This window comes from Colletotrichum scovillei (assembly GCF_011075155.1).
Source record: "Colletotrichum scovillei strain TJNH1 chromosome Unknown Contig00004, whole genome shotgun sequence".
Lineage (NCBI taxonomy): Eukaryota > Fungi > Ascomycota > Sordariomycetes > Glomerellales > Glomerellaceae > Colletotrichum > Colletotrichum scovillei.
This window is the reverse complement of record NW_023336262.1, coordinates 1,407,681-1,420,590: the sequence shown is the minus strand read 5'-3', so window position 1 is coordinate 1,420,590 and position 12,910 is coordinate 1,407,681. Positions and strand designations below refer to the sequence as shown.

Genomic DNA, 12,910 nt, shown 5'->3' with positions numbered 1-12,910 from the left:
ACTTACTTCACGGCAAGGGAAGGAAAGAGTGAGGAAATTTTTGACTTCGGGGGTCTTTCTCTCCCAAGGTCCGTTTATGGCGTGGCCTCATGAGAAAACCTATCAAAGGTAGCTATGTACCTTTGGTACCGTACGTAGGCACACAGGGAATGCCTATCAAGGGATGCGGCCTAGCAACTAACACAACCATACAACGTACGACTCCCTCAAGTCTCTCCTCGAATGTCCTCTCCAGGCTCCGAGCATGGGAAAGAAGCTGTACTTCGAACAGATGCACTGCTCCATACAGCCCTGCCTGCCTCGGCCGCACCCTGTTCTCAAATGCCGGGCTTCCCATCGAATGACAGGTGACCGCGGGCAGCGAGATCAAACCTTTCTGTCCAGCCTTCCAGTTGACAAGGGCCCAGGATCTATAGAGTCAGGAGAAGATACCTACTGCAGTAGTAAGATGGCCAGTATCGAGTACTGCTCGGATGCAATGCGCCAACGTCGTCAACAACATTCGAAAAGCTCCCCCCCACCGTGCCGGTCTTTCTGGAAACACAACAGCTTATCTGGCACAAGTTGCAACTGCAGCTGGCCGCGAATTGACGCAGAGGAAATCAAAGGCCTGGCCTTGCATTCCATCTCAAGTTCCAATTCCATATCGTCGCCCGTCGCTTGTCGACCTCCACAGTCCACCCGCCCGCCTTTCCCACCTTAGCCGTCTCACGCCCACCTCCCATAACCTGTCACAACCTCCCCAAGCACGTTCCTGGCCTGGAACTTGAGCTTGACGTGTGTTGCCCTGAGACTCCAAACCGCGTGCGTGTACCTTTCAGAATCAGACGCAAGACAAGCACCGGTCAATCAACGGACTCTCGACCATTGGCAATAAGAGGGGTGCTCAGGTGGAGGGGAATTCCTCAAGCCCGCGCCATTACGCGTTTCGCCCCTCATCAACCATCCCACCCGTCCAACCCGTCCAACCCCAGCACAGTTACGAGGTTCCATCCAAGAAAACCTTAGCCTTAGTCCTGCAGGCTTGTAGACGGACGACAAGACCCGATCAGCCACCACTGCCACTGCGCCCAACCAGGATCGACGGCCGGCCAGCCATTACTCTGCAGTCACTATTGAAGACAACCGCACACCTTTGACTACCTACCTACCTATCACGGTACACGGTATCTGTACCTACACAACTGTACGCGACTGTTTAGGACTTCGTACATGCAAAACAGCGAGGTCACTACCAGACGGGCACGGCGGGCTTTCGTCATTCCCATTCCGCCGCTCTGTTCCTCTAGCTTCAAATCGATGCTACAACAAATTCCCACCTTGGCTGTACACTATTCATGGCCCTTCTTCCCACTGGCCAGCGTTGTTGCTGAGCGAGATGCGGCCGCATGGAAGACGTGCGTTGGGGAAGCACAACAGTGGTTCAGTCTGAAACTTGACGGTATCTGCATCATTCAAGCAGGCAGTCAATCATGATTGTCCTTTCCGATCCCGAAGGACAATTCACTCGGTCAGTACCTCATGTGGTTTGTCTATCTCGCGGGAGCGGGACTGCGTTGCGACTCATGGAAATTCTGGCACAGCGCCTCAAACACAGTCAGACAGCATCTTTCATCTGATCCTCGATCCTCAGATGCCATTAGGACCGAACAGCATCTTGACAATGGACCCCTAAGGCCGAGACACTCAATCACTTGGACTGGACAGCAAAGGGCAGCGAGGATCATGCCCGTCCCACCGCCTCTTCCTCTTCAGTGCTCCACGTTGTCAACTTTTGCCCAGCCCGAGCTTGGGGTGAGATGTTGACCACCCCTGCAAGCCGGTGGACTTCGTGTTCAACGGCCAGCCATACGAAGGCTGGGCCGTCGCAGTACTGCGAGCCTGCAAGGTCCACTTACAACCGAGAGTCCGGAATATCAACTTGGCTGCCAGACCGCCGCATAAACTGTTAGTCTTCAGCTCTAATCGTCAACTCCCGCGGATTCCATATTGCATAGTCGAGCTGCGCCTCAATCACAGCTGCACACATGACGCGGATCGATGGCTTACGGTACGCGCACAACAGATACGTGGACGTGTGTGCGAAGTACGGGCCAAGTTGCCTCCACACGAAGTTTTATCCGCTCACTCTTCTACAATCAGTGCCCAGTTCTACGTCGCATACCAGCCTCCAACTCAGGTTTGATTCGCCTGCACCGAGTCTCACAATCAACGGCCAAGGGACCTCAATCGTACTCGTGAAGTCTCTAGGATCTTTTCCATTGCTTCGAGGTTTTTCTATACATCTCCGGCTTTCTCTGATATCTCCCGCCTTCTCGTATCAAAAATGTTACGCCTGTCTTTGCAGGAGACGGTGAAGGAACACGATGTCGTACGGAAAGTCTGGGCGAAGCCTGCATCATCGCAGGGTCCTTCCGATGTTGCACCAGCTCTGTATCCCTTCAAGCCGGCGCGGGGTTGCCACTGTCTCTCAGTATCGTGTCTGTATCTCCATGCTTGCTGGATTGGCAATACCGGGACCAGCCTGCACGTGGGGTCGATAAATCACTTTCGCCTTCTATACACACACACACATAGACACCACCAGACGAATGACAGGTACATCGAAGGAGAGAAGGGTCTTGAGGCCCGAGCTTCTGGGTAAATCTCTCCATGTTTCTACTGACCGGCCAGCAGCCTTCCATTTTCGCCGCAGAGCATCCAGGTTTCCCCGTCAAACCTGAAATTAAAATAGAACAACTCTTGCCAGCCAGTCATCGACGCCTGCTGGTTTTGCCTCGAAGCATTCTCTGATATCAAACTGCGTAGAAGAGATACGTCAAACAGGAGATTCATTACCCTACTCATCTCACCCTAGTCACCTTGCATCTTTATGGATGCTCAGTGGTGTTCCGGCATGAAAACCCGGAATCAACGTTCAATACCATGCTTACACCAACATCCCACACCAAAGCTCAGGAAAAGCAGAAAATAGAGCAGAAGTCGAAGACCAATGGAATCACGCCGAAGACGGCCGGGGCTTCCGACGGCTGGTACGGTGAGAGTTTGTAACCCTCTTCAAGCTCGCGCAATCTAGCTACAAGACATGCCAGCAATTGCGTCTATGGTGCAGCCGGGCGGGCTTGAGCAACAGCCCCCTCCCACCATATGCGCAAGACCAATTAACTGGCCGCAGCATGCAGGCTCGGCCAGGTTCTATCAAGATCCCGTCGTTCTTGGAGGCGCAAGTTCGGTCTTTACTGCACGCTATCCAGACAAAGTCGGGACGGGTTTACTTCCGCAGCACACCATATCCTTGGCCACGCACCCTCCTCGGCCTGTTTCGCACACCACGCCTATCGTGGATTTTGAAAGCCCCGATTGTTGGTCGGGAAATCCCTCCTCAAGCTCTCGCTGCTAGGTGGGTTTCGTCCTCTCTCCGTCTCCTCCCACCTTCATGATTCGACTCCATCGTCGCCCTGTCCTTGGCGTTTCGCCCAATCTCCAACCTTTCGCCTTGTCTGGGAATACTTTTCAGCGTGCCTGATTATCAACTTATCTCGATACCCCTCGTCGATGGCCATCACCGCGCCAATGTAACCTTGACGACTGTCAAGTGATTGAGTTTCCAGACTTTCCGAACCAAGTTGCTTGTCGATGCCCGCGGCGCCCTCTCAGAATGGCACGCACAAGGGGACTGATCTCGATCATCCAATGCCTCGATGGCGCAGGGCAGTGGAGGGCGGTAGTTGAGCCCCCCAACAGAGAATGGAAGTGGTTGCGTCCCCCAAGTGGGGTGGAGGGGTACAAAGTGCCTGGGCAGAGAGACCGGGGGCTCCCACGAACAGAGCAGAAACCAAAACCTTGGCGTCCGACGTTTCCCAGATGTGCGGGCTGCTTCAGCCCGACGGGTCTTTTTTTCGATCCCATCTTTTTCATACTTTTTCCAATTTCTTTTCTCTTTTCCTTCCATGACTTCTTCCTGAAACTCGGGGCTCTGTCAGTCGAGGCGCCATTCAAAAGAACATGGGACCGTCATCCTAGCAAAACCGTTGGCTCTCAGATCGCGAGGCTGTCGCGGTCGGTCTCTTCTCTTTTCTCGCTCTTTGACTTTACGCGATACCATTGTCGTGCACTACGTACACATCAGCCCTTTTTCTCCATCTTCTGCTGTTTGAGAAGTCTTCAGACGATATCGGTCCTTCCGGGGTTCGTCCTTCTTTGGTTTGTAATGACACAATCTCAGGGTTTTTGGCCCTTTCCCCCCATTTCCGGAAATCGCCTTACTTTTTCGGGTCCAAAACTCTATAGTCGAGTGAATTGAGTTTTGGCCTGATAGTGATTTTGACTTGAACCATTTCTTGGAGAGTGAGCGGGGAAAAAGGCAGGTGACGGTGACCTGACTAAATGACTTTCAATTCTAACTTTGAAGTCGTGTAAGTGTTAAATTTGTCTGCCCCTCGTCGGATCAGAGTGCTGCGGAAAAGGTTGATGGAAGTTAAGTTCCTGTCTGTTGCTCCGGCCGGGTTCACTGCCGAAGGTCTCGTAAATTGCGCGACCTCTTTTTTTTAAGCGGTATCATAATGAGGTCTGATATGGGAGCCGAGGCATCTCTGGTCGGCAGGTACGTCAATTCAGATGCGCAGCTGCCCGGTTCCCGATTACCACGCACGTAGCTGGCTTGCTGATATATGTGCAACTGCTGCCTATGGAATCTTTAGAGTCTGTCCATCTGTTGGTGTCCAAGGGCCTCGCCTTCAAAGATGTCATGAGTTGTAAATCAATCAGGCAACCTTGGACGCTTCCTCTCTCTTATAAATCCCGAATGTGACTCGCCAAGCCTGTTGCAGTTTACAGAGATTGTATCTCGCGGTCAAGCCAGGACAAGGATACACGCATTGTGTATGGTGGAGGCAGCTCGACGTCTCTTGGAGACCTTTCCTTGATCGACCCTACAAGACTTTCGCATTCTATAACTCCATCCCGGCAACTGAACTTGTGCCAAAGTGCAAAGCATCATTTGTTATGTTCTCTAGCACAACCTTAAAGCGAAGTGTGTCATATGACATAGTTGGTGATGATGATTCTGGTTTCGTGACATGGGGCCATCACTATATCGCTGGACTACCTTACATGGATGTATGATGGATGTGTCGTCCAACTCCTTTCCAAAACTCAGTTCCGTTCCTCTTCATCCGAGGAATTTCTATGTTACAGACAAGAGCCACCACATTCTAGATATAATAGGAAAATAGCCATCAAAATTCCGAGAATAGTAGGAAAATCCATAGCGACGCTTCTTGGTCAAAGTCATCGTGTCCTGTACTCCACGACTGACCTCATCTGACTCTTGGGCTCTGTGCTACGCATCCACATGGCTTTCCCATGGGAATTACTGTCGAAGTTGGAGGTACTGTCTGTTGGGGACAGCGCTCAGTCATTCTGGTATTCCTTGCGGTTTCCAAGTCAACTTTGCCAAACACACCTAAGATTGTGCTTCAGGTAAGAGGATCACCATGGAAGAACGGGCCACTCGCGGGGAACTGATCCCAACCATAAGCATCATAACTAGACGAAAATCCCCATTGGCCGTCCGTATCTCCCCCGGCCGTTGGATAGTTGGTGATAAGCGAACCGTCGCCTGCCATGATATTGTCGCTGGCGGCACCACTCATGACAGAAAGCAAGTCGCGGAAGGATTCGAATAAAGTCCTTTGGCCACTGCCTGGGGATGGTATAGCCGGCGCCCTCCTTGGGGAAAATGCTGTCCCTGTATATCCGCGTAAGTCTCTTGTCTTGAAAGGCATCGATCTCTTTGGAATCGGGTTACCTGGGCTACCATCCGAGGACGAATCCAAAATTTGCTCTCCCTCGGCACCAGAGGTGTGTTCCTCGATGAATCGATTGAAGAAAGTTTCCATGAACGTATCCAAACCGCCAAGCATCCGTTCGTTATCAATGCCCAGCATGCGGTCAGCATGGTTGACCAGCATCTCCGCCTTGGTTTCTTGCCAGTAGTTTCGCATATTCGTTGCCACCTCACGGGTAGGGCTGTAAACATATGGTGAGTCTGGTGGCGGTATATCGGGAAATGCGATGGCCCAGACGGCGAACCACTGCTCCTTCACCGCGAGCTTGCGGTCTACCCTCTCCTTGAGCTCCTTCTGCTGGTCATGGGTGATGCCGTCGGGCGGTTGGTTGGCCCGCTTGCTGCAGTCCTGTTGCCTTGTGTGACACCTCTCCTCAGTCTGTGTCTCGAACTGTCGACCGCACCTCGAGCAGTAGTGAGGCTGCATGTGCTTCCTATACAGATGCTGCTTCACATCTCTGATCCTATTCAACTGTAATAAAGCGCACCGGTGATGGATACGTTTGTCTGCCTTGTAGAATGGACATGCTAAGCTGAGGCCATGGTCGTTTTTGTCGGCGGTTGAACCTTGAATTCGTGACTTTTTTCTCCTGGACTCATCCGGTAATTCGTCGTCGTCACTCTGATCCTGACCATTGGTTTCACGCTGGCATCCGCCCCTTTTGCGACGACGCGGCGAGCCTGTGTTTCCACTCCGGTACTCTGAGGACTTCTCCTCACTGGTTTCGCGGCTACGCTGGCATGTATTGTAGGTCGGGCCCGTCTCTGTTTCTTGTTGTGAAGGCGATGGGCCAGATCTATGTTCCACGGTTGAGCCAAACTGCCAGTGACAAGACCAGGTAAAAGTACAAGCGTCAGACTTGAACAACCACTGCAGACGTAAGACCAGGCCTCTGCAGGTTTCAAGAGACTTCGCTTGGAGCCATCGATATCCTGTTATTAATGTGCTCAGAACCTTTCCCTGGAATTCAGACTTGTCTGCAACTTGAAAGGAGGCCAGGCTCATACTCCGACGGACTTTTTCAGGTCTGGCAACGTGGAACCCTCGCTGTCTAATGGGTATCGAAGAAGAAGTATCCCGTTCTCGTTGAATGACCAGGTCCCCGTCGGCTGAGTTATCTTGGGAAACTCCAAAGAAAGAGATGTGCGAGGTCTTCCGACTGGTCTTTCCGGGAATAAATTCAGAATCTCGGTCCTGAACGGCTAGAGAATGGCGCGTAATTCCAAGCTTTCTGTAGGTCTCAATATTCGGAAGAAAGTCATGCTGATCCATGGCCGTGGGGCCAAAGGCCCTCCGAGAAAATTGCAGCCCGTCGTGAGCAAACTCAAGAGTAGCTTCCGAGTCGACAACCGTGTTAAGGGGCAGAACTTCTGTCGTATATCTGCCAGAGTCAACTAAGTGTTCTGTTCGGAGTCCCGGTTTATTGGAATGTTTGGTTGATTGGAAGTTCCGTTGTAACAGCAACCTGGCACCGGAGTTCTCGGAGGTCAGATGAGGTGCGCTGATCGGGAGACGACCTGCACGGTAGTCGAGAGCATGGAAATCCGGAATACCCTTGGTATGTAACGCATGTCGCGATGGGCGCGAAGCTTCTGCTCTTGAACGTATCGGATCTTCCATTGGGATCGTGTAGTTCTGGCCCAGGGCGACAGACCCAAGCTTGCCAAGCTGTTGACAAGCTGCTTCCAGTTTCGTTGGAGAATAACCTAACAGCACTGCGTCCTGATGTTTATTACAAGGAGAAAAGTTGCTGAGAACGAGAGTCGCCATTGGATTGGGTTGGGCAGCTGAACAGCCTTTGATTAAGGACGCGAAACCAGGAAGCTGTGCGAAAAGCAATTTACGCTGAGGTAGGAGTTCAAGACGAATAGAAACGTCTTCTCATAAACGGCTAACATCCGCAGGGCAGCACGAGATACGGTATCCTGGGCTGATGATGCACCCACATCGGCAGTACACGCTGACAAAAACCTGTGGAAGGGTAAGGGCTACGACAAATTCCACGGCAATTTGTCCGGCCAAGGGATAAATGAGCACCCAGATAAGTCAACGGACTTGGTGATTCCTGGAGAAGGGAGTTCACAATAAGGGTAGTCCGAGTTTGAGATAATCCTGTCCGGATCCAAGCTTGGTAGCTTCCAGGGCACCCAACGGTCATCCAGGATTCCCTGTCCTTGGGCACAGGGTCCACGTATACGGTCAGGCGTGCAGTGCTTGTAGTGCGTGTTCGTCGGCGGGTCTTTGGTGTTGCTGTCGTCGTCTTTGTCGTTGCAGAGAATGACGTTGACCTATCGAAAGATATGAGCATAAAATAGATGTTAATAAGAAGTCAAGAAGCAAAGATCGCGGATCCCAACTTCCCAGTATTTAAATACCAACCCAAACAGGCAGGCCCATGCGAAACCCAACGGCTCGAACAGAGAGAAAGAGCACAAATGTGCTCCCATCATTCGTCGCAGCTCCTGCTTTTCCCCTTCCCTATCCCCGGGCTTTCTCTGCATCGTGCATAACGATGATTGGCCTTGGCCCCCAGTCCAGGTACTCGATCCTTCGACACACACACCACCCTTCCAGACCCCCCCGGGCACGCAGATTTCTTCCACTTCACCATCAGGCTGCGTCTAGTCCAAAGTAAGGTAAGGTGAGGTTGAGGTGAGGTAGGTGATAGGTATATGCTGACGAACCTGACATCATGGGCGTAAATTTCCAAATCATATGGCAAGCGCGTGCCTTCGTCTCCAGCCAGAAATTCCATTGGCATTCCCCCACACCCTGCACCCTGATGCAATCCCATGCAGGCTGCGCCGGGAAATGTGAACACCAAACCAAAAAGTATTGGCTGATTATGTTCTCTCGCCCAGCTGGATGAAGAATGTTCTGGTAACGACGTCAAGGACATCTAGCATGTCTCCGCAGCCTGGTGTCATTGGCAGCCGCAATTGGTGACGTTGTCTGGAGTTGAGTCGACGTAACGAGAGTTGTAGGAAAGAAATTTGATAGTCACTTCAAAGTTCAACTCTTAAATTACAGGTCAAAACAGTCTTCAGCATGAAGTCCTGCACGATAACTCCCTTTTCGCCCATACTGCTCCCCAGGCTATTCTATTCTTTCATCTTTAAGTTCCTAAGCTCCTTTCATGAGCTTGAATATATGCTTGTTCATCCAAATAGAATGTGTGTCGAAACAGTTGACGAAAGGTTGTGGAGGGGAAGCCTTATCGCTGTGACCTGTCTTTTTCACATAGGTAGCATTGTACAAGCCTCATAGGCACATCTCTGATAAACGCCAGCTTCAATCACTGCTGCTCTACGCGGGGAAGATACACTGTGAGTTTGTCTGGGGTCTGCACGCAAGCATTAGACCCAAACCAAGCCTCCTAATCCAGAGATGCCAGTCAGTCCTGTGTTTCTGGCATCAGCTGGCTTCAGGCTCGGCTATACAAGCTTCCATCCATATCAATCAAGTCACCCTCATTTCCCCATAACCAAATAGATATGTATGCCTCTAAAACAAAAACAGGATTTGACATTATCAAAACGACCGGTGTACATTACACATTGTCCCGTTTACCATCCGTGAATGCACCGATCAATCTAGACCAACAGACGAGTTTGGAACGTATGCTTTTTCAGTTCAACAAGAAAAGAAGAACACCCGTCAAACGCCAGTGAGAACTGCCCAACATATCCCTGCTAGGGATAATTCCTTCATTTCGCTTTTCTTCCCTTCCCCTTAGACAATGTTGTAAACCCGCTTGGCAATCAGGTAACAACCCATGCCGAATGCCAAAAGACCTGCGGTAATCGCCCAGAACCATTTCAGGTCCCCTTCGTACTCCTGGCCGGGAACCCACACGTTCATGCCCCACAAACCAGTGATAATGTTCATGGGCAGAACAATGGTACCCAGAACGGTCAGCTTGCCGAGAACGTCGGCCGTTTGCTCCTGTCTCTCGTTCATGCGAATGTTAATTTGAGCCAGGTAGTTGCCGTGAGATCGCGCAAGGATTCTGGAGAGAGGTAGTCGGTTAGCTTGGGTTAGATCAGTCTTCAAGGCTGAATGACTTACTTTTCATAGTGACTGAGGTTAGACGTCATGGTCACAATATGATCCTGAATATCGCCCAGGTACAGTCCAATATCAGACTTGGGTGCGACATCCCAGCGTTCGTTGCAGCGCTTCGCAAATCCCTTGATGACATCTGCCTTGTTGCCGAGCAGACGGTACAAGCTCATCACTCGTTTACGGCAGTCGCCCACCCGGCGAAGCATATCGCCTTCAGATCCCACATTTGTTCCTGTATTGCTAGCCTTCTCGTCAAAAACGTCGCTCTTGGAGTTGCCAGTAGAAGAATGCAGCCTCAAGATTTCGTCATCAATGTCGTCGACTTCGTCTTCGATGTTTTGAATCAATGGCACAAACACATCGGTAATGTCGTCAATGATTGCGTAGGAAATCCAATCAGAGTTGACGATAAGGTAGTCCTTCAGCTGGCGGATACGTCGGCGGACGTTGGCGGGATGCGGTGTCATGGAGAAATGGAAGCTGATGACACCCTCGCGGAAGACGATGACATACATGTTGACTGGTTCCAAGTAGTCCTCGCTGTTCTGATCCTGGTCAAACGATCGGTAGTTGACAAAGTAGTAGTGGCGGAATAGTTCAACCTTTTCTCGCGCCTCCTGAACCATGATATCCTCAGCTGTAAGCGGATGGATACCAAAGGCCTTGGACAACACCTTCATCTCTGCTTCCGTTGGAGAAAGGACATCGAGCCACCACACAGGTCGTTCGCCGTACCTCGGTGCGTTGACGAGCAGCTCTGGCGTCTGGGTCGTCTGGTTGCCGACGACCGGCGATCTAATACCGGTAGGCGTACGATGAACGGATCCGGCACGGGAGCTACCACCTGAAGTTTTGTCAGGAGACTTGATGCCCTCTCTTCTCTCTTGTTCGGATTGAGTATTCGCGAGAGATGGCTGTCTTGTGGGAGCTCTAGACTCCCCGTTTTGGCCAGTGTGGGAGTGATGTGTAGACAGGGGTGGCAGACCACCATCGTCTTCACTATCTGTGCTCTCATCGTCGGAGAGAATACGCGGATCTGGGATGAACAACTCCTGGAAGTTACCGCCGGGCTGCACAAGTTCCGAGATTGTCTGACTGTGGATGGTGCTCTGGAACTCCTCGTTGAAATAAGTGAACCGATAAGGAGCATCTTCCTCGGCACGGTACCACTCCCGGGTAATTGGTCGTAGTCGGCCGTTGATGAGCTGAGGCTCGGTAATGCGCTTTGCGCGTCTCTCGTCGCTGCGTCCCTCCTTTTCGAAGCGGCTCCATTCTTCCAGAATACCAAGATCGGGCCAGCGGCGGCGACGACGCCTCGGGCGTTGTTTGGCAGTGGGGTCTTGAGAATGACCTTCCTCGTCACCAATTTCCGAAATACCGCTCGGGAAGCAAACATCCTCCTCAGCCGTCAGGGCAATGGTGTTCCTCCGTGCTAGATCGGGCGAAGAGTGATTATGAACATCCCGGTCGGAGTGTGACCCGATGCTGTTTCTTGGGCTTCCACGCGGCGAGGTACGGATATCAATCTCATCTTCGTGAATCATGACATCCCCAAAGCTCAGATTCAGGGGGTCGGAAGGTCGGAAGGTGGGCGACCCAGGCATGGATGGTGGGTAGTTGACATTATAGTTGTTGTCTTGGAACGGGGTTGCAAGCTTCGTCCTCGAGGATCTGCTGGATCCGCGTCGGCTCACTCGTTGGCGAGGATCGCTCGAACCGTACCCGGGGAACATGGGTGCGGTGGAAGAGCGCTGAATGGACCTTGACAAGAGAGGGGCACCCTCGTCCCACGAGCCGTCCTCGTCGCCGCTGTCTCCTACGTATGCGTTGCGAAGTCTGCTGCCGGTTTGTGGTGTTGTCGTCGTGGCGGGGAAGGGGGCCGAGTTGTTCATTATGGAAGGCCTGCGAGGTCGGAGCGGCTGTGGATGATCTCTGCATTGTGTAAGTTAGACATCGTCACGCCTGACAATCGGGACCACGCGAACTCACCTATGATCCAGGAGTTCCTGGCTGTCAATGCTCGTGTTGCTTAAATTCGTGCGCTGGCGGTAAAAATCGTCTCTCTCGGGTGCCGTGGGAGGAGCTTCGTCGTGAGACTCCTCAGCGAGGACCGCGAATGACTTGCGCCGATTGCGTTTCTTCTTGGCGCCGCCGCGATGGTTCTTTCGCCGACGGGGCTGCTGCTGCTGCTGTCCGTTCTGGTCATTCCCGTTCGCGTGGCTCGAGGGTGTCGCTGGCGGCGGTGGTGCTGTCGAGCTCGATCCGGGAGTATTGGACTGTCTCCGGGACGTCGGCGTCTGTAGATGAGCCGCCAAGGGCTGGAAGGGATTGCCAGACATGTTGGAGGCGATATGTCACACCGTCTCTTGCAGCGCTTGTGCCGACTACTACTAGAGAGACCGGACCAGGTGGGTGCCGCAGGTCGGCGTCGAGCAGACTGCAGACGGCAGACTACCTTTGGCGTGGGTCGACGACTCCTGGTGTGTTTTGGTGGCGACTGGGGACGGTTTCCACGTGAAGCACGAAACGAACTGCGGGCGAGCTGGGGTAGATTTCAGCTGCTGTCTATTTTGAGTGGGCGTAGGCGTGGTGCGTGGGTCGGAGCTTTGTTGGAGAAATGGCAGCGCGAATATCGGATCGAATGCACTGTATTGTTTGAACGTGAAGATAAGAGATGATAGAGTGAAGTCGGGAGATTCAAACTATGCAGCGATTGACAGTAAAGCTGTTAACGAAGGCGATACAGCGCAGATATCAGGCGGCTGAGACTGAGGAAGAAAAGTCTGCCGCTGGTGTTGGAATTGGGGAGAGGGCGAGAAGCAGTCTAAGGAACAGCCCAGACTTGAGAGATAGAGCGATGCATCCGTTCCGTTGGTCGCTCTCGGTGATGTCAGTGGAAGGTGGAGCAACAGAGACTGAGAGAGAGAGAGAGCCTTCAAATGCTAAGCCGCTTTGAGGAGAGATCCGGCCGTCCACTACGTCCAGCACACGCACAG

General features: G+C 52.3%; 2 protein-coding genes across 2 annotated transcripts; both read right to left on the bottom strand.

Annotated features, from left to right (window-relative positions):
• Positions 1-5,477: 5,477 nt before the first annotated feature.
• Positions 5,478-6,854, bottom strand: HER10_EVM0012061 (uncharacterized protein; the record flags this gene model as incomplete). Its single annotated transcript, XM_035481464.1, has 1 exon — positions 5,478-6,854. One exon carries the CDS (start codon positions 6,852-6,854, stop codon positions 5,478-5,480), a length of 1,377 nt encoding a protein of 458 aa, XP_035335423.1.
• A 2,207-nt stretch (positions 6,855-9,061) lies between these two features.
• HER10_EVM0006373 (CorA-like Mg2+ transporter) lies at positions 9,062-12,806 on the bottom strand. Its single transcript, XM_035475959.1, has 3 exons — positions 11,904-12,806; positions 9,918-11,846; positions 9,062-9,858 (listed from the first exon to the last, which is right to left on the bottom strand). The coding sequence occupies exons 1-3, from the start codon at positions 12,251-12,253 to the stop codon at positions 9,582-9,584; spliced, it is 2,556 nt and encodes an 851-aa protein (XP_035335013.1). The 5' UTR covers positions 12,254-12,806; the 3' UTR covers positions 9,062-9,581.
• Between the last annotated feature and the right edge of the window lie 104 nt (positions 12,807-12,910).

What these genes read in the sequence shown, in the direction of transcription:
- HER10_EVM0006373 (XM_035475959.1), bottom strand. Translation starts at nt 12,253, where the DNA reads ATGTCTGGCAATCCCTTCCAGCCCTTGGCGGCTCATCTACAGACGCCG. An exon ending in CAGGAACTCCTGGATCATAG is followed by an intron (nt 11,847 to 11,903) that starts GTGAGTTCGCGT and finishes TACACAATGCAG; the next exon opens with AGATCATCCACAGCCGCTCC. An exon ending in AACCTCAGTCACTATGAAAA is followed by an intron (nt 9,859 to 9,917) that starts GTAAGTCATTCA and finishes ACCTCTCTCCAG; the next exon opens with AATCCTTGCGCGATCTCACG.